A 25,295-nucleotide genomic window follows, 5' to 3' on the forward strand; every position below is an offset into this window, starting at 1 on the left:
ACTCAAGAGTCGTGTGCTCCACCACCTGAGGCAGTCAGGCGCCCCTCTCCCAGACTAGGACGCTCAAATAAAATCAGTGACATGGAAACCCTCTGAAAATGAAAAAGGACCATTTACAGTTTCTGTTGTTAACAGAAGAATGACAGTAGTAGTCTAAGTTCTTCTAAAGGAAATTCAAGGGAACGGATATAGCCTTGCAAAAACATGTTACTCACAGGATAAGGAAGATACATGTTAGGTAATTCTCCCATTTTTCAAAAATTAAGTTTCCCTAGTTTATCAACTGTACATCATTAGGAACTTATTATAAAGGTAGAAACTTGGAATAAATTTATTTGTTAAAACAAAATGAAAAAATCCCCCAAACAAAAAACAAAACCCTCTAATTTCCAGTGTTTTAGATGTCTGGAAGTAAAAGTTTGGGATCTTTACAAGAGAATTTAAGTCAGAGGGACCTTAATAGAGTTTAACATGAAGTAAACCCAGAGAGTACATTTTCTCCAGGGATTAAACAGTCATGTCCTTATTTTCATTAAAGCTTTCCACTGTCACAAATAATCACACACAAATCAACAATTTACTCACGCAAAAAATCCTAGGATGCCTTCTTCACGATAGATGGTTACTATGGAGTCATAAAGTCCACTAACGTACAGAAGATGGAAAGGCAAAAATACATGAAGATTATTTTGGAGCTACTAAAGAAAACGTTCAATTATCACTTTTGACAAGGTCAAATTTATATCCCACCCCCTTTTCTGCCACCCTCACTCTGTAAAGACAGTTGAATTTGGGACAGGTGTGGAGATATTACTACCTAGTTACATGGAGTCAGGGTGAATTTTGGCTTTAGTGTCTCTGCAACTTACTCTGAGATCTTGGGTAGCTTCCTAAACGTGCCCAGGCCATTTTCTTCTATTTTCCCTTTTCTGCGTGTGTGCATATCAAATGATATATCAACTTGATCAAAATGATATATCTAAGGCACCATAAAAATGGAAAGCACTTTTGACAGCTCTGAGCCTGGAGCCTGCAGCCTGCTTTGGATTCTGTGTCTCCCTCTCTCTCTGTTCCTCCCCTGCTCGCACTTTGTCTCTCTCTCTCTCAAAAATAAATAAAGATTTAAAAAAAAAATGTAAAGCACTTCAACTGATCTCCTTGAATCCTTGGAAATAAAAACACTTACCAGTACTTGGATTCTCTGCCGATGAACTGTACCATAGATCTCAGAGTGATCACTGCAGAACACAGAGAAAAGATTTTTAAAACTACATGGACATAAATTTTGATAGCCCTGAAAAAGAAAAAAAGTTTTTTCCACCTAAAGACACTTTGCTCTCTGGGTAAACTGGATAAGTGCCAAAGCAAGTAAGCAAACAAAAAACAAAAAACACACAGGCAAGGCACTTAAGTGAACTCCCACATCAATCTGTCTAAGCAGTTGAAGAGGAGAGATCATGCTCTAAAAAGTAAGGTCACAAATCAGATTTCAGTTACCAAGTGCAAACATACCGTGGAAGGGATGTGTGATGAGGGTAGCAGCAGAACGAGCCATCATCTCTCGAGTTGTCTAGAAACAATCAACACACACTTCTGAGATCTAAATAAATGACATTCAAATTCCTGTGAGAAGTAATGTGGACGACAGGGCCCTCCTGCCCTGAACGTGATACTGTAACACACTGTCATCATCTCAGACCGCTTAGTCGTGGATTTCAACGTTCTGTTGGGGTTACTTCTCAAAACTGATGTGCAAAGCAGATTTCGGTTATCTTCTCGATTTTACAGATTGGGGGACAAAAAAAAAGGCAAAAAGACAGGGAGGGTCACTAGCAAATGGTAACCAAGCTGGAAGAAAACTGTGAGGCCTGTGTTTTAGATTTTGAAGTCACTTTCTCACTGTGAGTGATTTCACACTCTGATATCTACATTATTCAAATGTCAGGCTCTAGTTAATCTGTACCAACACAACAACTCTGATTTGTTTTTCCACCACAACCATGTAACTGCAATATCTCAGAAATGCTATTTATCCTAGTTTATCTTTCTTGTCCAGGACTCTGCAAAGAAGTAGCAAAGAAAATTAAATTACAATACTTGGAGGTAGGTTGTAAATACACCAGGTCATTCGTTTATGCATTTAAACATTATCTTGTTATTTAGTTAAGACAGCCCTCATGGTATGGTAGTCCTGAGAAGAGCCTGTGGGACAGGATGGGCCAACTGAAGTTAAGAAAATACAAAATGTATATTAATACATGTTCCTCTATTTTTTAATAAAAGTAGAAACTTTATGGAAACAAAGTTGATTCATCTGATAGCTACACTTGTAGTAAGATTTGCTTTGGAATATATATTTTATTTATTATTTAAAACTAATTTCTTCCATTTATTTGAAAGAGAGAGATCATGTACATGTGGGAGTAGAGGAGAGGCAGAGGGAGGGAGAGTGGGGGGGGTGGTGAGAGGGGTGGAAAGGGAGAGAGGGAGAGGGAGAGAGACAGAGAGAGAGGGAGGGAGAGAATGAATCCCAAGCAGGCTTCATGCTCAGCACAGAGCCTGACATGGGGCTCAATCCCTGGGATCCCTGGGATCATGATCTGAGCTGAAATCAAGAGATGGAAGTTCAACTGACAGAGCCACCCAGGTGCCCCTGGAATATATATTTTAGAAAGCAGCATTTAGGGCACCTGGGTGGCTTAGTCAGTTAAGCGTCTGACTTCAGCTCAGGTCATGATCTCGCGGTTTGTGGGTTTGAGTCCCACGTTGGGCTCTGTGCTGACAGCTCAGAGCCTGGAGCCTGCTTTAGATTCTGTATCTCCCTCTCTATCTGCCCCTCCTCTGCTCTCGCTCTGTCTCTCAAAAATAAATAAACATTAAAAAAAAATTTTTTTAAAAAGAAAGCAGCATTTACGAGAAAATTGCAACCTCACTAAAAACAATTAGACAATGTGAAGACTAAGAAATCAAAGAGTACTTTTGAAAGCCATAAAAATTAAGTCAGGTTGAAACAAACTCCTAAGGTAGGAGATGGGAAGAGGAAAATGGGTGTGAGGAACAATCCCCTAAGTCAGAATAACATTGTAAAAACTTCAACGGATAGAGGGGCATCTGGGTGGCTCAGTCCATTGAGGACTTTGGCCAAGTCATGATCTCATGGCTTGTGAGTTTAAGCCCCACATCAGGCTCTGTGCTGACAGCTCAGAGCCTGGAGCCTGCTTCAGATTCTGTCTCTGTCTCTCTCTCTGCCTCCCCCCCCCCCCCCCCCCGCCCCCATTCACACTCTCTCTCAAATGTAAATAAACATTAAAAAAAAAAAAATGCTTGGGGCGCCTGGGTGGCGCAGTCGGTTAAGCGTCCGACTTCAGCCAGGTCACGATCTCGCGGTCCATTAGTTCGAGCCCCGCGTCGGGCTCTGGGCTGATGGCTCAGAGCCTGGAGCCTGTTTCCAATTCTGTGTCTCCCTCTCTCTCTGCCCCTCGCCCGTTCATGCTCTGTCTCTCTCTGTCCCAAAAATAAATAAACGTTGAAAAAAAAAAATTAAAAAAAAAAAAAAATGCTTTTCCAGAGAGATGGATAATATCCAATTCACAAAGGACCTGGCCACTAATTTAACACTGTGCCAGATGTTTACAACTCCATTAGAAAACTTTCAGGGAAAACCTCTTCAATTTTAAAGATGAGATGACCACAAAATTAGTTTCCTTCAAATGCATGCAATCCAAATAGCTTTTTTTTTCTTTTTTATGATATCTATATAGAAAAGCCCAAATTAAATTGAAGGTCTGATTTCATTTGGAACAAACGCTGAACACACAGGCCTGATGATCCTAATTCCACAAAATGCTACACTGCATACACTGTGATTTTGGGAAACAGCACAGGACATAATTTGTCTCTTACCTCTTTGATAACTTGGTCGAAGGAAGGTGTGACTTCTTTTTGTACATTCCCAGGGCCTAAATCCTGGAAATCAATACGAAAGACAGATATCTTGAAGGTTTTCTTTCTTTCTTTCTTTCTTTCTTTCTTTCTTTCTTTCTTTCTTCCTTCCTTCTTTCTCTCTTTCTGTTTCTAATTTTTTTTTAAGATTTTTTTTTAAAGTAGTCTCTACATACCACACAGGGCTTGAACCTACAGCCCCAAGGTTAAGAGTTACATGTTCCACCAAATGAGCCAGCTAGGTGCCCCTATCTTGATGGTTTTAAATAAAACTGTTCCAACACCTGGCCACTCTGTACACCAACGCTCACTGAGATGAAAGGAAAACTGACTGCTTGTCCCTTCTCCTAAAGAGGACCAAAGAGCAATAATAATCTGCAAGGGAAATGGGCCACCCATGCATACAAATAGGCTCCAACATACCTCAACCTTGTCACATTCCTGGTAATGCTACAAAGGAAAAGAAAAGAAAGGATGATTAGGGCTGTCATAGTGTCATTGAGAGAGGACATAAAATGAAAGTAAAACAGTTTCTGGGTTGTTTTTTTTTGTTGAATATCTCCAATAATTTCTATTTCTATTATCATTGGAAGTAAGTGTCTCTAAGATATCTTATTACTAAGTTTAACATATTGGCCAGCTAGAGGAACAGGCAAATGCTCATGAAAACTCTCATCTAAGAGAAGAAATGGGTGCCTGGATGGCTCAGTCAGTTAATCATCTGACTCTTAATCTCAGCTCAGGTCTTGATCTCAGGGTTGTGAGTTCAAGCCTCAGTGTGGGGCCTACTCAAAAAAATTTTTTTTAAATAAATAAGTAAGTAAGTAAGTAAGTAAATAAATAGATAGATAGATAGATAGATAAATGAAACAGGACAACAAACCAAAACAGAAACCCAAGGGCATTATTTACTAAACATACACATTTAGCAGAAATAAACTGGTATAAACATACCCTAGGCCTAAGGTTATGGAAAAAGCCTCATGGCTTTTTCCTGAAAAAGAACCAATACCAAACAACCCAATTAAAAAATGGGCAGAGAATATGAATATACATTGTTCCACACAAGATATACAGATGGCCAACAGGCAAATGAAAAGATTCTCAACATCACTCATCAGCAGGGAAATGCAAACCCAAATCACAATGAGATACCACCTCACATCAGTTATATTGGCTGTCAACAAAAAGAAATAACAGGTGTTAGAGATGATGTGGAGAAAAATGACCTGATTCTGTTGGTGGGAACGTCAACTAAGGCAGCCACCATGGACAACAGTATGGACACTCCTCAAAAAGTTAAGAATAGAACTATCGGGGATGCCTGGCCGGCTCAGTTGGTAGAGGATGAGACTCTTGATCTCAGGGTTGTGAGTTCAAGCCCCATGTTAGGGATAGAGATTAGTTAATACAAAAACTTTTTTAAAGAATTACCATATAAATTCAGCTATTTTACTTCTGGATTATCTGAAGAATATGAACACTAAATTGAAAAGATATACGCACCCTGACGTTTATAGCAGCATTATTTACAGTTGCCAAGATATAAAAACCTAAATGGCCATCGATGGATGAATGGATAAGGAAATTGTGGTATATGTACATAATGGAGTATACTGCTCAGCCATAAAAAAGAATGAATCTTGTCATTTGAGACATGGATGGACCTTCAGGGTACTAAGTTAAGTGAAATAAGTCAGAAAGAGAAAGACAAAAACTGCATTTCACTCACATGTGGAATTTAAACAAACAAACCAAACCAATTCATAGACACGAAGAACAGGTTACCAGAAGGGAAGGGGGATGGAAGATGAGTGAAATGGGCAAATGGGGTCAAATGGATGGTGATGGATGGTAACCAGACGATCACTCTGTAATGAACACAGATGTCGAATTATAATTTTGTACACCTGAAACATATGTTTTGTACCAATTTTATCTCACTTAAAAAAAAAAGAAAGTAGTACCAATATCAAATTAGGGCAAGGCTCTTTTCTTCACTGCACCAAAGAACAGAGAATTGGTGCCAAGTCTGAATAGCTAAAATCGCTTCACTTTTCCTTTTGTATCTGACTGTTTCTAAAACAGGCGAGAGAAGATTTTGTTCTCTTTTAGAGAACTTGAACACTGCCAAGGCTCAGACTACATTGGAAGAGGAAATATTATTTGTGGGATACTTCAGAAATAGAAGATGGGCTAGGTGAAATAAAAGAAGCAGACAATTGAGTCACTAGTTATACCAGATTAAAAAAACAGACAATACTTCCTATTAAAAAAAGATTTAAAAGAAAAATCAGAAGAAAGGAAGTAAATGTTAAGATTAAGCAATATGATGTTTTCGGGTCAAATTCCAAGTTTTTAGTTAAGAGTAATTCTAATGGTTTCAGGCGTATGTTAAAATTCTCACTCATGGGGCACCTGGGTGGCTCAGTCGGTTAGGCGTCTGACTTTGGCTCAGATCATGATCTCACGGTTCGTGGGTTCAAGCCCCGCATGGGGCTCTGTGCTGACAGCTCAGAGCCTGGAGCCTGTTTCAGATTCTGTGTCTCCCTCTCTCTCTGCCCCTCCCCTGTTCACACTCTCTCTGTCTCAAAAATAAATAAACATTAAAAAAAATTTTTTTTAAAATAAATAAAATAAAATTCTCACTCATTTCTAGGGGCGCCTGGGTGGCTCAGTCAGTTATGTGTCCAACTTCGGCTCAGGTCATGATCTCACGGTTTGTGAGTTCAAGCCCTGCGTCCGGCTCTCTGCTGTCAGGGAAGAGCCCACTTGGGACTCTCTGTCCCCTTCTCTCTGCCCTTCCTCTGCTCTTTCTCAAAAATAAAGAAACTTAAAATAAAAATTTCCTCCTGTCCTTTCTATACTATTCTGAACAGAATTTAATTTCATTCTGGTTCAAATATACAGAACTCTTTCTTATAAAAGGCAAACAGTTTCACCAACCCTGAACTGGTCTCTCTTCCTGATTGTAGGGAGCTGCTTTTGATACTAAGTGTAGTACCAATCCCCTGTTATATTTCATTTGGCTACATGTGAAACATATATTCAGGGTACCTGATTACCGGGAGTTTATTACTTTCTGGAACATACAGGACCTTGTTCTCAAGTAGTACTTTCACTTTTGCTCTAAGTCTACACATGAAGCCCACTAGAGGACAGCTGTCTTTCCATATGTAAATCTCACTCGGGTAAGGGCAATACTTTCACTGAGCCCCGGGGGAGGGTGTGGCTGGGAATGAAACACTAGTAATCAATCCACCAAAAATACCTGCCCATTAGGACTCCATTACTCTCACCCACGGGCTACCCACACTTTTCCACATTCAGCCCACAGGCATGACAACAAGAATAAGTATAAGGTGGAGCGCCTGGCTGGCTCAGTGCGTAGACCATATAACTCTTCATCTTGGGGTCATGAGTTCAAGCCCCACAATGGGAGTGGAGCTTACTTAAAAACATGACAAAAGAATAAGTGTAAAGAATAATAAAGTGGCTAAAGGGTGAAACAGCTTCCATGTGAGGAATCTACTGAAAACCTTTCCAACTCAAAAATCAATGAAGGGTGAAGAGAATTTAAAATTGAAGCCAATTAGCATTCATACATGAAATTTAAGGAACAAAACAAATGGGGGCACCTGGGTGGCTCAGTTGGTTAAGCATCCAACTTTAGCTCAGGTCATGAACTCATGGTTCATGAGTTCAAGCCCCACACTGGGTTCTGTGCTAACAGCCTGGAGCCTGCTTCGGATCCTGTGTCTCCGTCTCTCTCTCTCTCTCTCTCTGCCCCTCCCCTGCTCGTACTGTCTCTCTTTCTCAAAAATAAATAAAACATTAAAAAAAAAATGATCATGGGGGAAAAAAAGAGGCAAACCAGGAAACAGACTCTTTACAGAGAACACACTGATAGATACTAGAGGGGAGGTGGGCGGGGTGGGGGATGGGTGAAATAGGTGATGGGGACTAAGGGGGGGCACTTGTGGTAAGCAGAGGGCGATTTAAGGAAGTGTTGAATCACTACACCGTACACCCAAAACTAATATTACACTGTATGTTAACTAATTGGAATTTAAATAAAAACTTAAAAAAAAATGAAATCGAAGCCAGTTAGATCATGAAACTAACAAAATCAAGACATGGTCATCAGATGATAAAACATTAGAACTGGGGTAATGTGAAAGCCTACAAAAGTAAATGAAGGATTGTGCCCAGTACTATTTAAATAAGCAGTTAGTGGGGCGTCTGGGTGGCTCAGCTGGTTAAGTGTCAGAGTTCAGATCTCTGGCTTTCTTAAAATCAAATGCCTCAGATACGGATAGCCAAAGTTCCACCTGTCACCTCTTCCCCTACTTCCCCAAAATTTCTACAGCCCTGCAGTTGACATGGACCTTGGTGGTTAAAAAAAATTTTTTTTAATTTATTTAACATTAACACATTTGCAGAAACAGTGCACAAAATATAAATGATGGAATAAATAATCACATGACAAATATCCACATAGCCATGATCCAGGTCAAGGAAAATCATTTCCATTACCCCCAAATGTTATGCATGGTCCCTTTTCCCTTCCCTCTTCCCACAAATAACCACTATCCTGACTTTTATGTTTATCTTGCTAAGTTTTTTAAGAAAATAAGTTTGTGGGGCACTTGGCTGGCTCAACAGGTAGAGCATGCGACTCCTGATCTCAGGGTTGTGAGCTTAAGACCCGCATTGGGCACACAGCTTACTTTAAAATATAAATCAATAAAAAAACCTTTTAAACATAAATACATAAAAAATAAGTTTGTAACAGAAAACATTTTACTAGGGGTAATGATAAGAAAAAAATAACTTTAGAAAGAAATATGTATGTTTTAATCAGCCTCCTTCCTCCTTCAAAGAAATCAAATGAGCTATGCAGGAGATCGAATAATTGCATTCATTTTCTTCTCAGAATGACTGATTCACAGGACGAAGGTTGTGTAGATCAAAGTCAAATGCTTCATTTTATACAAATTCCCCTTGCGTCCCAGGAAAGAATTAAGAATGGGTATTTGGGGGCACCTGCGTGGCTCTGTCGGTTAAGTGTCTGACTCATGACACTGGCTCAGGTCATGATCTCACAGTTTGTGAGATGGATCCCTGCGTTGGCTCGGCTGACAGCTCCGAGCCTGCTTGGGATATTCTCTCTCTCTCTCTCTCTCTCTCTCTCTCTCTCTCTCTCCCTCCCTCCCTCCCTCCCTCTCTGTCCCTCTCCCACTTGTGCATACATTCTTTCTCAAAAATAAATAAATTTTTAAAAAGAAAAAAATGGATATTTGAAGAAAATGTTTTCAAGAGGAAGAAAGATCACGGTCATAAATATATCTTTAAAACTGCTCTTGGGGCACCTGGGTGGCTCAGTCAGTTGAGCATCCAACTTCAGCTCAGGTCATGATCTCCTTGTTCTTGAGTTCAAGCCCTGCACTGGGCTCACTGCTGTCAGCCTGTCAGCACAGAGCCTGCTTTGGATCCTCTACCCGCCTCTCTCTGTCCCTCCCTCACTTGTGTTCTCCCCCCAAAAGTAAACAATTATTAAAAAAAACAAAAAGCAAAAATAACCCTGCTCTTGGTCAGTAGAACAAACTGCATAAAAGGTAATCTAAATCTTTGGGAAGATGAACTGATGTTCTTACCTGTAAAACTTTACCATGGACCACGGTCCCAAGGACTCCTGAGCACAGTCTTGGAGTTAAGCCTGTGAACAACCCACGCTTCCCGTCAATGCTGGCGATGTGCTGAGCTAAGAACACAAGTCAGAGATTTAAATTCCAGCTGAAAGAAATAGTTACATAGAAATTTCACGTCAACAGGCTTTCTATATCTTTTCTTTCCATACCTCTTGCCTACCTATCATCATCCTCAATGACCTCCAATTCCAAATAAATCAAAAACACTTACCATAACAAAACAGACCAGGAAGCTGACATACTTGCCGCCCAAAAATATTTCGTCCTATTGTTGGAGGAAGAGGCTCATATCCCACCTTTAAAAACAATAGGATGTATCAATACTAAGCAATATTCCCCAAAATACCTTGGTTGTAAAGTTATAATGTTTAACCTCAGTTAAAATACAGCATACGTTTTCCGAGGCAATGATGAAGTATCATCCTTGTCAGTTTCTTATTCCCTCAACTGATAACACTAGTTTCAATGAACTCCAAGCTTCCTTTTGTTTGGTTCAAATTCTACAAAGTAAGCCATGTAGGTGAGCTGGACTAGTATCAAATTGAAAACAGAGTAAGGGAACTTTTGTGTTAGGAAAGCTATAGTTTACTGAGGCTCAAAAATATTTTCTAAAGAAAATCTAACACATTTTAAATAAAGTAATCTCCATGCCCAACGTGGGGCTTAAACTCACAACCGGGAGATCAAGAGTTGCATGCTATACCAACTAAGCCAGCTACGCTCTCCAAACACATTTTTTATATTTGGACAAAACAGAAGACTAAGCCAGTATCCACTATGGATTTGGCTATCAAGATGAAACACTCAAAAGGCAAATGCAGATATGGTTGGATAAGTCATGTGGGAAATGATTATAAGCTAAATCCATGTTAAACAAGCTGATTGTCATTAATAATCTAATGACAACCATTTTAGAGTTAATGATTATCATTTTATTTCTACAATGTATTCAGCATTCTTAGTGCTAAAGAGAAAGTTGAGAGAAAGAATGCCATAGGACTTGGTTTTGACTCGTTATTGCCGTGATTCTTAACCTGTTCAATTAACTCCTGACTGAGCTCCCTCAAAGTGCTACCATACAACTATTTTTATCCAATTTTTTTTTTTAACGTTTATTTATTTTTGAGACAGAGAAAGACAGAGCATGAACGGGCGAGGGGCAGAGAGAGAGGAAGACACAGAATCGGAAACAGGCTCCAGGCTCTGAGCCATCAGCCCAGAGCCTGACGCGGGGCTCGAACTCACGGACCGTGAGATCGTGACCTGGCTGAAGTCGGATGCTTAACCGACTGTGCCACCCAGGCGCCCCCATACAACTATTTTTAAAACTGAGTATGTGGGGGGGCGGGGGGCACCTGGGTGGCTCAGTCAGCTAAGCATCTGACTTCAGCTCAGGTCATGATCTCGTGGTTCACGGGTTCCAGCCTCGCATCAGACTCTATGCTGACGGTGCAGAGTCTGCTTGGGATTCTCTCTCTCTCTCTCTCTCTCTCTCTCTCCCTGCTCCTCTCCCACTGTCTCTCAAAATAAATAAATAAACTAAAAAAAAAAAAAAAAAAGCTGAGTATTTGGAAATTTCACCAAAACCCTTAAAGACACTTGGCAACACACAGAAGTTAAGTAATCAGGGCTGAGGATATTAAAATTTTTGAGACAAGAGCTCTAGACGTCACTAAAAAAACACTGTCTCCTGAAGAAGTACTGAGCTCATAGCAGATTTACTGCAAAATGTCATCTCAAGACACTATTTAGCTACAAATGTGCCAATTCTGTTTTAGATGTCATAGCACATTTCAATCAAAGTCTTTGTTCTTAGTTAAAATAATTTACTTTATAATAGCCTTTTATGTACGGAATCTGAATCCACATGGGTCAGCCAAGCGACACATAATACGGAGTAGCATCAACTCAATAGTAAGAAATGTGGCCCTCCTTAGGGTCTTGCATGTTTCTGACAGAAAGGTAGATGGCAAGGACAGGGGTTCTAATCCCTGCTCCCTTCCTTGGAATAATGCATGACATAATTATGTCAACTCTCAACAAGAGTTTAAAAAAATGAATGACATGCCCATCACAGGGAATTCTAGAAAGGCAACTGAAAACACTATCCAATAGTGTACCATCAGTTAAAACCTGGGTTACTTGCCTGCGAATGTAAAATGTCACTTAAGGATTATTTCACAGTAGATTAGAAACATATATGCTTCAACTCTTTCATCTGAACTATTCCAAGCTCAGACAGATGTGGTTTCCACTGTCATGAGTCACAAGGGCTGCTCTTGGGAGAGCGCTCAGTGAGCTCAGTGAATCCTCTCACTTCTGAATGAGCTCCTTGTGTTTACCTGGGTATCTGGTGCTAAATCTCAGAAGAGTAACAGTAGCAAAGAAAAAAGAAGAAAAAAAACCGCTAATCAAGTGTTGGCTCCCCTTTAATATCAAATTTGTCTTTAATATATTTAATGTCTTGCGATCGGGCCGGGGGAGGAGGCGAATGCTAATTTCAGAGGGGTATGCAGGGAGAGTTGGGAAGCTCTTGGTGGCAACTGGCCAGTATCAACCTCAGGGATGAAAAAACAAAGTTCAGAGGAGCCACCGGGCAGGGCAGGACGGCAGTTGGCTACGGGGAAAGGATCAGGCCTCCCCGCCTTCCCCAGGAAGGAAGCGAGACCTGGGGAAGGCCCATGGGCAGTGGAAGAGGCGCGGGCAGTGGAAGCTGTCCCTGCGGGGAAGGAAGGGGCAGCAGGGAAAAAGCATCTCAGGGGACTGAAGGCCCGGGAAGGCTGGAGCCGATCGCCAAGCGCGGAGGGCAGCAGCCACTAAACAAGGCGCCGGGCGGGGAAAGGGATGGCGACGACTCATACCTGGATGAGCACCTTCACGTACATGAGCGGCTGGGACAGGATGGTGAGGCCGGAGCCCAGGAGCACCTGACTGGCTGCGTCCGCCATGATGGCACCCGCGGACGGACAGACAGACCAAGCCACCAAGCGACCGAGCCGCTCCCGTATCACGTGCCAGGGCCGCCGGCTTCACTGGCCCGCCCGCGGCGCGCGCACACACGCACGCACCGGCGCGCGCCTCTCCGCCTAGTCCCCGCCCACCGCCCCGCCCGGAGAAACGGCAGGCGCTCCCGAGCCAGCGCAGGGGTCGGGGCGGGGCTTACAGGCCAGGGCCGCCTGCGTTTTGTAGTGGGATCCGCGCCCTCCACTAAGAAAGGCAGTTTCTTTTGCGCTTGCGCAGGCTGGGAGTCTCGGAAGGAGAAGAATGGGCGTGGCAGTGGGGCGTCAGTGACCCTGACGGCAAAGGCAAGGTCAGAGGAATAAAAGAATTGGAGAGTTCTCTGTTATGCTTTGCCTGGACAGTTGCACTTTGGGCTGAAAGAGCGGTCCTAGGCTGGCCGACTCCATTTTGTCGTGTGTCCTCCATCTTGAGTGACTATGTCCCCGACGTGGCCCCCTTTTCTGGGAAAACCCGCAGAAAGAAATTCCTGCTCACTCGTTAAAACCCCCTCCCCTTGAGTAACTTCCCGCTCACCCGTTCAAACTTCCCATACAAACCACGCCTGGCAATCTGCACAACGGGACTCTGATCCTTCCCCAGCCAATCAGCTAAGGCCACGACCATCACCCCACCAACTACCCCTAGACCCCTATGAACCTTTGTGCTTTTGAAACTCAGTCTCTCTCTGGCATCTCACCGCTGCATCGGTGCAGGTAGGAGATTGAGCTCGAGCTAGCTCAAATGAAGGTTCCTTGCTTTTGCATCGGACTCGGCTCCCTGGTGGTCTTTGGGGATCGTGAATTCTGGGCATAACATTTGGGAGCTCCTCCGGGATCCCCCCCCCCCCCCCAACCCAGAGAGCCTGACTGGCCACGGTTAGTGTCTGTCCGTTCCCTGTCTCTTCTGTGTGAGCTCATTTCTGAAATTCTGGTAGTGCCTGGCGTGGTCTAAATGGACGCACTGGAGGACCACGGGCCGGGAGTTCCAGAAGACGTTCCAATCCTCCCTTCTGGAGGGATGTGGATTCCCCTCAAAGGTCTGAGATGAGGCGGGTCGCTCCCACCGGTCGGCGTGAGGCCATTGTCTAGCTTTCAGTTTTGCTTCCACGGAGTTGGAAGACTGTTTCTAGGGGCCCTCTGTCTGTTTCTGTGTTTCTCTGTTTTGTTCTGTGGACTTACTAGACGGATGTTATGGGACAGACTCAGACTACTCCTCTAAGTATTATGATTGATCACTTTAAGGATGTCAGCCAAAAAGCTAACAACCTCAGTGTGGAAGTCCAAAAGGGTTGGTGGCAGGTTTTTTGTTCTAGCGAGTGGCCAGCTTTCAATGTCAGATGGCCGCCAGAGGGCACGTTCAACCTCCCTACCGTCCACCGAGTCGGGGGTATCATCTCTCGGCCTGAGACGGGCCATCCTGATCAGCTCCCTTACATTATCACTTGGCAGGACCTTGTAGAAGACCCACCCTCTTGTCTTAAGCCCTTCCTAGCCCCACGCCCTCCAGAGCCAAAACCCATTCTTGCTTTGCAGGGGACAGAGAAGAAGGAGAACAAGAAAAGTCTTACCCAGCCTTCAGCACCCCTCTACCCTGTCCTACGGGGGCGGGGGGGGGGGGACTAAAAAAGAATTATTTTTTCCTTCCCCGTATAACCCCCTAGGATGCCGGAAGAACACCATCCGCCTCCCCCTCTGGGGGAGGCAGACGGTGTTCAGAGAGCGGGAGGCAGAAACGCTCCAGTGGGAAGCCCACCGTTTACCAGACAAAGGGCTCAGAGGGAGCAGTCTGCCTCCACCGCCGACTCCACTATTCTGCCCCTGCGAGCCACCGGACCCCCAGACGCGAAGGGGAATCAGCCCTATCACTATTGGCCTTTCACCACTAGTGACCTCTACAATTGGAAAGCTCAGAATCCTAAGTTTTCCGAGAAACCTGCAGGGCTTATTGATTTATTAGACTCTGTTCTTTTTTTTTTTTTTTTCAATTTTTTTTTTCAACGTTTATTTATTTTTGGGACAGAGAGAGACAGAGCATGAACGGGGGAGGGGCAGAGAGAGAGGGAGACACAGAATCGGAAACAGGCTCCAGGCTCTGAGCCATCAGCCCAGAGCCTGACGCGGGGCTCGAACTCCCGGACCGCGAGATCGTGACCTGGCTGAAGTCAGACGCTTAACCGACTGTGCCACCCAGGTGCCCCTAGACTCTGTTCTTTTTATCAGCCCACGTGAAATGATTGCCAGCAGCTTTTGCAGGTCCTGTTCACGACTGAGGAAACAGAATCCTCAATGAAGCCTGAAAACTAGTTTCGGGCGCAGACGGGAATCCCACCACCGACCAGGCTCAGATAGATGCCTCCTTCTCCTTAACTCGGCCCAAGTGGGATTTCAACACGGCAGAAGGTAAGGAGAGGCTCCGGGTCTACCGCCAGACTCTAATGGGGGGGGGGGGGGTCTTCGAATGGCTGCTAGGAAGCCAACCAATTTGGCCAAGGTAGGAAATGTGCAACAGGAAAAAGATGAATCTCTGGCTGCCTTTTTAGAACGGATCATGGAGGCATTCCGTACTTATACTCCCATGGATCCAGAGGCTCCAGAAAGCAAGGCAGCTGTTATCATGGCCTTTGTAAACCAATCGGCCATAGACATTAGAAAAAATTACAGAAAATAGATAGACTAGGAGAAAAAAAGTCTGCAGGACTTACTGGTAGTAGCCGAAAAGGTATATAATAACCGGGAGCCTCCTGAGGATAAGTAGGCTCGCGCCATGGCGGCTGCCAGCAGTAAGCAGACTCGAGACCTGGCCCAAATACTACTAGCTACCACTTCTGACTCCCCCGAGGAGCGAGACCTCCATCTCCAGCAGCTGGCGGACGACTCAAGAGGAGGTAAAGGAACCACCAAGGGGGGAAGCAGAGGATGCAGAAAGATCAGTGCACATACTGCAAGGAGATAGGGCATTGGGCCCGAGATTTTCCAAAAAGGCCAGCGGGAAGGGAAGCAAGACTGATTGAATAAAAGTCTTAGAGCTAGATGAACTGAGTGATTCGTGGAGTCGGGGTTCAGACCCTCTCCCCGAGCCCAGGGTAACTCTTAAAGTGGAGGGGACCCCTGTTGACTTCCTTGTCAACACTGGAGCGCAACATTCGGTCCTCCGCACCCCACAAGGAAAACTAGCCAGCAAGAAGTCCTGGGTACAAGGGGCAACTGGTATGAGCCAGTATTCATGGACTACCCGAAGAACAGTAGATTTGGGAACGGGCCGGGTATCCCACTCCTTTATGGTAATACCAGAATGCCCCTACCCGCTGTTAGGACGGGACTTACTGACCAAGATTGGAGCTCAGATAACTTTCAGACAAGGGGGGCCTCAGGTCACCGATGGCAAGGGCCACCCCATCCAGGTCCTGACCATGAAACTAGAGGATGAATACAGCTTCCACCAGGAGGCGCTCCCGAGAGAGGATAATATAGACAGATGGCTACAAGAATTCCCCTCAGTTTGGGCAGAGATCGGGGGGTGGGGTGGGGGCATAGGACTAGCCACCCACAGGACCCTGGTCCTGGTAGAGCTCAAGCCAGGAGAAGGTCCCGTAAGGATCAAACAATACCCCATGTCTCAGGAGGCCCAGAAGGGGATCCAGCCACACATCCAGAGACTACGAAGCCTAAGGGTACTAGTTCCTTGCCAGTCTGCCTGGGACACGCCCCTACTGCCGGTCAAAAAGCCTCACACAAATGACTATCAACCGGTACAAGACCTCCAGGAAGTAAATAAGAGGGTCACGGACATAAACCCAACTGTTCCCAACCCACGTACTCTCTTGAGCTCCTTGGCACCCTCCAGGGTCTGGTATACTGTATTAGATTTAAAGGACGCCTTCTTCAGTCTGCCGCTGGCACCCCAAAGCCAACCCTTGTTCGCCTTCAAGTGGCATGATCCAGAGGAGGGCTACAGTGGGCAACTCACCTGGACATGGCTGCCTCAGGGGTTCAAAAATTCACCCACCATCTTCGACGAGGCACTACACGAGCACCTGGGTGAGTACAGAGAGGAGCACCCTGGCCTCACCCTCCTACAGTACGTAGATGACATCCTGATTGCTGCCGACACAGCCGAGGACTGCGAGCAAGGGACCCAGGACCTGCTGGCTACCCTGGGGGCCTTAGGGTACCAGGCATCTGCGAAAAAGGCTCAGATATGCAGGGAGAGGGTAAGTTACCTGGGATACATCCTGGAGGGCGGACAGCGGCAGTTATCAGATGCCAGAAAAGAATCTGTCCTGAAGATCCCTACTCCCACCTCCCGAAGGGAAGTAAGGATCGGCCAGCTACTGCCGCCTCTGGATCCCGGGTTTTGCTGAGATCACCAGGCCCCTATATGAAGCTACCAAAGAGGGAAAAACATTTGAATCGACTGAAAAAGAGGAAACTGCCTTTAATCAGTTGAAAAAGGCCCTCCTAGGTGCCCCAGCCCTGGGCCTGCCAGACATTATGAAGCCCTTCCACCTCTTTGTAGACGAACACAAGGGAATAGCAAAAGGGGTTCTAACTCAAGCCTTAGGCCCCTGGAACCGCCCGGTGGCTTACCTGTCCAAGAAACTAGACCCAGTGGCTGCCGGCTGGCTGCCATGCCTAAGAATGATTGCGGCGACAGCACTCCTTGTCAAGGACGCAGACAAACTGACCCTAGGACAGGAGATCTGGATCATGACCCCACACGCCATTGAAGGGGTCCTGAAACAGCCTCCTGATAGATGGATGAGCAACACACGTATGACTCATTACCAGAGCCTCTTACTCAACCATCCCTGGGTGCGGTTCCACCCCCGTGCGGCCCTCAATCCTGCAACTCTGCTGCCCGACCCTGACCTAGATGCTCCACTACATGATTGTGCAGGGATCCTGGAGCAAGTACATGGATTCCGGACGGACCTGACCGACCGGGCCCCTCCCTGATGCTGAGGCTACTTGGTTCACTGATGGCAGCATCTTTGTGCGGGATGGACACAGGTATGTGGGTGCAGCGGTGGTCACCGAAACGGACACCATATGGGTGGAGGCTCTACCCTCCAGAATGTCAGCCCAGCGAGCAGAGCTCATCGCCCTCACCAAGGCGCTGACACTGGGAGCTGGAAAACGGCTTAACATCTACACACACAGCCGTTATGTGTTTGCCACAGCTCATATTCATGGGGCAATTTATCAGGAGAGGGGGTTACTAACGGCAGAAGGACGGACTATAAAAAATAAGCAGGAGATACTTGACCTGCTTACGGCCTTATGGCTTCCTGCCAAGCTGGCCATTATCCACTGCCAAGGGCACCAGAAAACTGATAACCTGGTAGCTAGAGGTATATCCACTGCCAAGGGCACCAGAAAACTGATAACCCGGTAGCTAGAGGTAATCGAAAGGCTGACCAGGCAGCCAAGGCAGTAGGCCTTACTTCAGTTCCCACCATGACCATACAACTACTGGACCCGGGAGACCCAGTTTTACCAGCCCAGCCCAAATACTCCCAGGAGGAGTTACAGCAGATCAAGAAACTCCCCATGGCCCAGGAGATAAAGGGATGGTGGTATACACCTAACAAGGAGCTCGTGCTGCCAGACCAGCTCGGAGTCTCAATATTAGAGCACATGCATCGGTCTACTCACATGGGGGCCTGAAAATTAAAAGACTTAATCCGACATGCCGGAATCAAGACTCACCAACAGGACACCAAAATAGAGCAAGTTGTATGTGCCTGCAAGACCTGCCAACTCACCAACTCGAGAGCCACATCAAATAAAAAAGGAAGCAGGCTCAGAGGCACCAGACCGGGAGCCCAATGGGAGGTCGACTTCAATGAAGTTAAACCAGGAAAGTATGGTTATAAATATCTTTTAGTATTTACAGACACCTTCTCTGGCTGTGTGGAGGCATACCCAACCAAGCATGAAACGGGGCCAGCTTTTATCTCGCAGGTAACGCAGGCAGTAGCCAAGGCTGTGGGGGGAAATTACATTGTGCTTATAGGCCCCAGAGCTCAGGATAGGTAGAAAGAATGAATAGAACCCTAAAAGAGACCCTTACCAAATTAACCATGGAGACTGGCGAGGACTGGGTGACTCTCCTACCGTACGCCCTTTACCGGGTTAGGAACACTCCTTACACCCTGGGTTTTACTCCCTATGAGATCACGTTTGGCAGGCCACCCCCTATTATTCCCAACCTTCGAGCTGAACTTCTTGCTGAGTTTAAAGATCAAGAACTTTTTCTTTCCTTGAGAGGGCTCCAGAAGGCGCACGAGGACATTTGGCTGCGCCTCCATGCCATCTATGAGGCCAGCCCAACCCTGACACCTCACCAGTAGTCGGGAGACTGGGTCTGCATCAAGAGGCACCGCCAAGAGACCCTTGAGCCGCGCTGGAAGGGACCCTACATTGTGGTGCTGACAACCCCCACCACTCTCAAAGTAGACGGTATCGCGACCTGGGTCCATCACACCCACATTCGGCCAGCGGACACCCCCCCCCCCCCCCCCACGATCCGGAAGGACTTCGTCACGCAATGGGCCGTCAATCGGGACCAACACAACCTGCTCAAGCTCAAGCTATAGCGCATTCGACCCACCTGATATTGGTAACTCTGTTAACTCTGCTTGTCATTGCTCATGCTGCCGGGAGTCCCCACGCCCCCCAAAACATTACCTGGCAGATCGTAGACACCAGCTCAGGGACAATACTTAATCAGACATCCCAGACCCACCCTAGAGACACATGGTTCCCGGAATTACGAGTAGACTTAGAAAGCCTGTTTCCCTCTTATACCGGCCACCCCAGGGTTGATACCACAGGGTTCAGGCGACAAGACTTTTACTTCTATGTCTGTCCCAGTGGAAAAGACCATGGGGACACTTGTGGGGATGCGGCAGACTACTTCTGCGCCTCTTGGTCATGTGTCACCACTGGACACATCTGGTGGACCCCACCACGCACCGGAGATCTCATCGTGGTAACACGGCCCAGTGGCCCCCGACCACCATATGTCTCGGGCCATGGTAATCCTGTGTCAATATCTTTCACAGAACAAGGAAAAAAGGCAACAGGGTGGGAAGCTGGAAAAACCTGGGGGGTCAGGCTTTATGACAAGGTCAGACTTGGGCCTAGAGATAAAGGAATGTTATTTACCCTCCGGATGCAAGCAACCCCCCTTGCCCATCAGTCGCCCACAGGGGTAGGACCCAACCAAGTACTAGTTCCCCGACCTGCCCCCGCCTGGACGGCCACGCCCAGAAACACCCAGGCTCCGGCCACACAGCCCTCCACATCCCCTGTCCCTACCGGAGCGTCACCCACATCTCCTGCCCCGGGTCACAACTTACTATCTGATACAGACCCCCTATGGAGCACGGAGCATACCAGGTACTAAACACTTCTAGGCCTGACCCGACCAAGTCCTGTTGGCTCTGTCTAGATGTCTGGCCCCCATATTACGAAGATATTGCCATTAAAGGCAATTTTACAACGGCCTCCAACTCTAACTCCTGCAGATGGCAGCAGGCTACTGTAAGACTAACCCTCCAGGCAATAACAGGACAGGGCACTTGCGTAGGCCATGTGCCCCCGGGCAGTCACATCTCTGTAATGAAACCCTAACAGTCCCCAGGGAGACAGTGTATCTACTTCCCCCAAAAAATGCATGGTGGGCCTGTTCCACCGACCTCGCTCCCTGCATCCACTCCCAAGTCCTTAACTCCTCGAAGGAAGGCTTCTGCATACTCCTGCAGTTGATCCCCAAGCTAGTGTACCATTCGGGGGAAAAAATTCTTAACAGGTTAGGCTCTACTAACCCCCAAAGTAAAAGAGAGCCTATTACAACCCTAACTCTGGCTGCGCTCTTGGGACTAGAATTAACAGGGGCAGGGACTGGAATATCCTCACTCGTCATCCAGGACAAAAAGTACGGAACCCTAAGGGCAGCCATTGACTTAGACATAGAAAGAATTGAGAAATCAATTTCTCATTTACAGGAATCCCTTACTTTATCAGAAGTAGTACTCCAAAACAGAAGGGTATTAGACATTATTCATGCAGCAAGGAGGACTATGTGCAGCCCTAGGGGAAGAATGTTGCTTCTATGTTGATGACTTGGGGGTCGTAAAAGAAACTATGGCCCTCATAAGGGAAGGGCTGCAACAATGAAAGTTAGAGAACAATCTCAGACCTGGTACGAGTCTTTGTTCAACTGGTCTCCCTGGTTACCTACCCTCATCTCGGCCCTTGCTGGACCCCTCGCCATCCTGCTCCTACTAGTAACCCTCGGACCCTGTATCATCAACAGGCTGGTCCAGTTTGTCAGGGACCGCGTGGGAGCCGTCCAACTAATGGTCCTCCGTGCTCAGTACAAGCCCCTAGTAACAGAAGAAGACAAAACAGAAATGCAGCTGGTCCCATGATTGGGCCCATAAGCTACATGACAAGGGGGGAATGAAAGAGCGGACCTAGGCCGGCCAACTCCATTTTGTCCTGTGTCCTCCATCTTGAGTGACTGCCCCCGACATGGCCCCCTTTTCTGGGAAAACAGAAAGAAATTCCCGCTCACCCGCTAAAACCACCTCCCCTTGAGTAACTTCCCACTCACCTGTTCAAACTTCCTGTTCAAACCATACCCGGCAACCTGCGCAACAGGACTCTGATTCTTCCCCAGCTAATTGGCTAAGGCCACGACCATCACCCCACCAACTGCCCCTAGACCCCTATAAGCCTTTGTGCTTTTGAAATTCGCTCTCTCTCCGGCAGCTCACCGCTGCGTCGGTGCAGGTAGGAGATTGAGCTCGAGATAGCTTGAATAAAGTCTCCTTGCTTTTGCATCGGACTCGGCTCCTTGGTGGTCTTTGGGGATCACGAATTCTGGGCATAACAGGGCATCTGCAATATGAGGTACAAAGGGTATTCAAACCCATAAACAGCCTAATGGCCAACAAAAACTAGTTAAGTTTGATATCAAACAACGAATCTATCAGTAGGTTGCCTCTTGATGCATTCATTTAATGTTACCTCCTCAGAAATGGCTTCTCTGACCTCTATTTAAATTTACCTACCCCTTATTTCCTACCACATTGTCCTGTAGCACTTACTGTCTGAAATTGTCTTCCACTAGAATGCAAGCTCTGGGAGTTCAGTAATTGGGACAGCCTTTGTTCACTGTTTCATATTCAGCGCCTGGCACATACTAGGTGCTCAGTAAATATTGCATGAATGAACACATACTTCAGTGCCTAGGAGGCTACAGGCTATTAAAGGAAAAAGGCATTGTCCTTAACCCTTCATTCCCTAGCTCACATGTTCTGTATCAAACAACAGAGAGCATGGCTCAGAATGAAGTACCTGGAGAAGACTTGCATTTGGATCCTGGCTCTCCTTTGTATCTAAATGATTCAGAAAACTTTTTGTCTTTTGTTATTCAGTTTCTGTATCAAAATTTAAGGATGACACTACTACCTACCTCTCAGGGTTATTACTGAATGGTAAGTGGAATTGTGCATAGGATAAGATTTTTTTTTAGCTGTATATTGAAATAGTTTTAATTATTACTGTCCTGTACTCAGCATGGTGCTAGGTGATACTGGGGGCAGCTTACACAACCAGAAGGAGCATGATCTTTGAGGTCCAACGGACTGGGTCCAAATTCTGTTTCTACCAGTGTATGATCTTAGATCACAGGAACTCTCTGAATCTTAGACAAATGAGCAATGTAATGTCTCCTCCACACAGTTATGAGGATTGAATGAAATAATACGCCTACCCAGCTTGGCACGCAGAAATATGTCAACTTGTAGGTTTTAGAGTTATAAGAAGCTTACAAGTTGCTTCTAACCAAGTCCAGAAATTATTTAGATGTCAATACAATTTATATCTAACAATTGTGTCTAACGAGACAATATCTAACCTTAGAGACCATCTACCAAAAGAATTCTTTGTAGATTTGTGTGCTGGTGGTGCTAACAAAATATCCACCGTCTCTGCCCCCACTGATGGCTGTGGGCACAGAGAGGTAAAGAACCTCTTGCAAGGATGGGTGGGTGGGGATGCAGGGTGCTTTACCATTTTCTCCAATGGTGCAGGGCAGAAGCTACCCATGAAATTTGGGGAGAATCTGCAGAAATGGAACAGAAGCCAGTAGCATAGATAAGGGAAGTGCAAAAGGTATAGGGCTGTTGTATACAGCTGCCCAAGCTCCATACTGAACGACTCACAAGACTATGCTATAAATGAGTGGTGTTCCCTGATAGAGTTCAATATGGTGAGTTCTAGTTGGTGACCCATATTCATATGGTGAGAGGAATATGAATCAAAAGGGGCAAACTAATTTGTCCCTTGAGGGGAAGGGAAACAGGACCAGAACATCAGTGTCACTGAGGTCAAGAGAAAGGTTTGGAAGAGGAAGGATGGTCAGTAATGTCAAAAGCCATTTCTACCCATGTATGACCTCAGGTCACAGGACAAGAGATCAATAATAATAATGAACCCCAGTGAAAGATGAGTGAATTTGCCAGTTAAAAGACTCCTGGGCTGGGAGGCAGTCTAACCTGGGAGAGAGATTAAAGGTCCTATAACTTCTTTCCTATTTTCTGATTCCCATTCTGCCACTTGCAGTTGACAACTTTGAGCAAATCACTTAACCTCTTTGTGCTAAAGTTGTGATGAATAAGCACTCTTTCACGGGCTCACTTGTGAAGATTTCAGAAACAAGCTGGCATTCTCTATTCTCCCTTCTTTATTTTTCTTCCTAGCTTTATCACCTTCTAGAGTACTATATAATTTTTAAATTTGTTCCCCTGCCCCCAACATTCTAGAATTATGTCCAAGAGGGCAGGGATTTTTGTCTTTTTGTTGTTGTTCACTTCAGTATCCTCAGTGCCTAGAACAATACCAAGCACATACTAGGCACTCAATATATATTTGTTGTATTTCAGGTCCTTTCCAGGTCCATCCTGCTCATTGTTCCTCTGAGTTCCTTCATGTTCCTCAGCTAATTATAGATGGGATTATGTATCTCACAGTTTTTCTCATGTATGTTTTATTTTGTTTTATTTTATTTTATTTTGAGAGAGAGAGAGAGAGAGACAGAGGGCACAAGTGAGCAAGGGGCAGAGAGAGAGAGAGAGAGAGAAAGAGTCCCAGGAGGGGCAGAAAGAGAGAAGCAGGGCTCACCCAAAGCAGGGTTTGTGTTCACCCAAAGCAGGGCTTGAGCTCACCCAGTCTGGGACTTGAACTCACGAACCATGAGATCATGACCTGAGCTGAAGTCAGATGCTTCACGACTGAGCCACCCAGATGTCCCTTCATGAAGGTTTTTAAATTGCCTTATCTCAACTGAAATACTTATCTGGTATCTTAATTAGGACTTTCTGTGTGCAAGTAATATAAAATCCTACCCAATCTGCTTTGGGATGGTGGGATGGTGGGCATGTGGGGGAGAAAGGGAACGTATTAACTCTTACAAGTAGATGGCTTCAGGCATGGCTGCATCCAGGAGTTTAGGGAATGTTACCTGGACTGAGCTTTTTTTTAATCTCTCATATCTGCTTTCTTCTTTATTGGTTTTTAAAAATGTTTTCCTTTTTTATTTTGAGAGAGAGAGAGCAAGTGGAGGAGGAACAGAGAGAAATGGAGAGAGGATCCCAAGGAGGCTCTGAATTGACAACGTGTAGCCTGACTCAGGGCTTGGGCTTACAACCGTGAGATCATGAGCTGAGCCGAGATCAAGAGTCAGAGGCTTAACTGACTGAGCCACCCAGGTGCCCCTAACTTTTTTTTAGGGAGAGCACGAGAAAGCAAGTGCGAGCAGGGGAGAGGGATGGGGGCAGTAGAGAGAGAGAGAGAGAGAGAGAGAGAGACAGAAACAGAGAGAGGGAGAATCTTAAGCAGACTCCACCGCTCAGTACAAAGCCTGATGCAGGGCTCGATTCTACCATCCTGGGATCATGACCTGAGCCAGAATCAGAACTGGCTGAGCCACCCAGGTGCCCCCCTTTTAGCATCTTTAGAGATGGTCAGTCATATGGTTTTTAGTTTTGACCTAGTAACATGGTGTTGGTTTGCGACCACCTTGGGGGCATCCCAGGTGAACTCTAACATCACCCCCCATATTCTGAGGGCAGAGAGAGACCAAAGAAAGGCCACTCCAGGCTGGTGACAGCCATTCAACAAGGGAACTTACATAAAAGCTTGTCTTGGGTGGCTGTAAGATGATCTACACACTTGCCCACAAAATTTTAAAAGCTTCTGTAATGTGATAAGGACACTTCTCTGTGGTATTCTTTCCAGAAGCCCATTACTCCAGTCAAATCACAAGGAACACATCAGACCAATTGAGGACCATTCTACCAAATACCTAACTGGGACCCTTCAAAACTGTCAAAGTCATGAAAAATAAGGAAAGACTGGGAAACGGTAACAGACAAGAGGAGGCTAAGGAGGCATGACGACAAAATGCTATATGATGTTCCGGATTGGATCCAGGAAAGAAAAAGGACTTTAAAGAAAAAACGGTGAAGTCTGAAGAAAGTCTGGAGTTTAATAGTAATGTACTGATGTCTTCTTGATTTTGACAAATGGGCCATGGTAATGGGAGATGATAACAGTACGAGAAACAACC

The 25,295-nt window shown here is 45.6% G+C and overlaps 1 protein-coding gene and 1 long non-coding RNA gene across 2 annotated transcripts; one reads left to right on the forward strand and one right to left on the reverse strand.

Annotated features, from left to right (window-relative positions):
• Positions 1 to 1,570: 1,570 nt before the first annotated feature.
• MTCH2 (mitochondrial carrier 2) lies at positions 1,571 to 12,700 on the reverse strand. The gene is made up of 6 exons (XM_047823251.1): positions 12,515 to 12,700; positions 9,865 to 9,949; positions 9,600 to 9,706; positions 4,366 to 4,392; positions 3,904 to 3,966; positions 1,571 to 1,600 (listed from the first exon to the last, which is right to left on the reverse strand). The coding sequence occupies exons 1-6, from the start codon at positions 12,599 to 12,601 to the stop codon at positions 1,571 to 1,573; spliced, it is 399 nt and encodes a 132-aa protein (XP_047679207.1). The 5' UTR covers positions 12,602 to 12,700.
• A 2,125-nt stretch (positions 12,701 to 14,825) lies between these two features.
• Positions 14,826 to 21,506, forward strand: LOC125147130 (uncharacterized). The gene is made up of 2 exons (XR_007145023.1): positions 14,826 to 15,052; positions 18,921 to 21,506. It is a non-coding gene; the product is annotated as an uncharacterized LOC125147130 (long non-coding RNA).
• The last annotated feature ends 3,789 nt before the right edge of the window (positions 21,507 to 25,295 follow it).

The sequence above is a fragment of the Prionailurus viverrinus genome, chromosome D1, assembly GCF_022837055.1.
Source record: "Prionailurus viverrinus isolate Anna chromosome D1, UM_Priviv_1.0, whole genome shotgun sequence".
NCBI lineage: Eukaryota > Metazoa > Chordata > Mammalia > Carnivora > Felidae > Prionailurus > Prionailurus viverrinus.

Bases quoted from the DNA above. Each gene is read 5' to 3' on its own strand.
- MTCH2 (XM_047823251.1), bottom strand. From the start codon at position 12,601: ATGGCGGACGCAGCCAGTCAGGTGCTCCTGGGCTCCGGCCTCACCATC. The intron at 9,950-12,514 runs GTATGAGTCGTC...TTGTTTTTAAAG, and splicing joins ACGTGAAGGTGCTCATCCAG to GTGGGATATGAGCCTCTTCC. The intron at 9,707-9,864 runs GTAAGTGTTTTT...TTGTGTTCTTAG, and splicing joins TCCTGGTCTGTTTTGTTATG to CTCAGCACATCGCCAGCATT.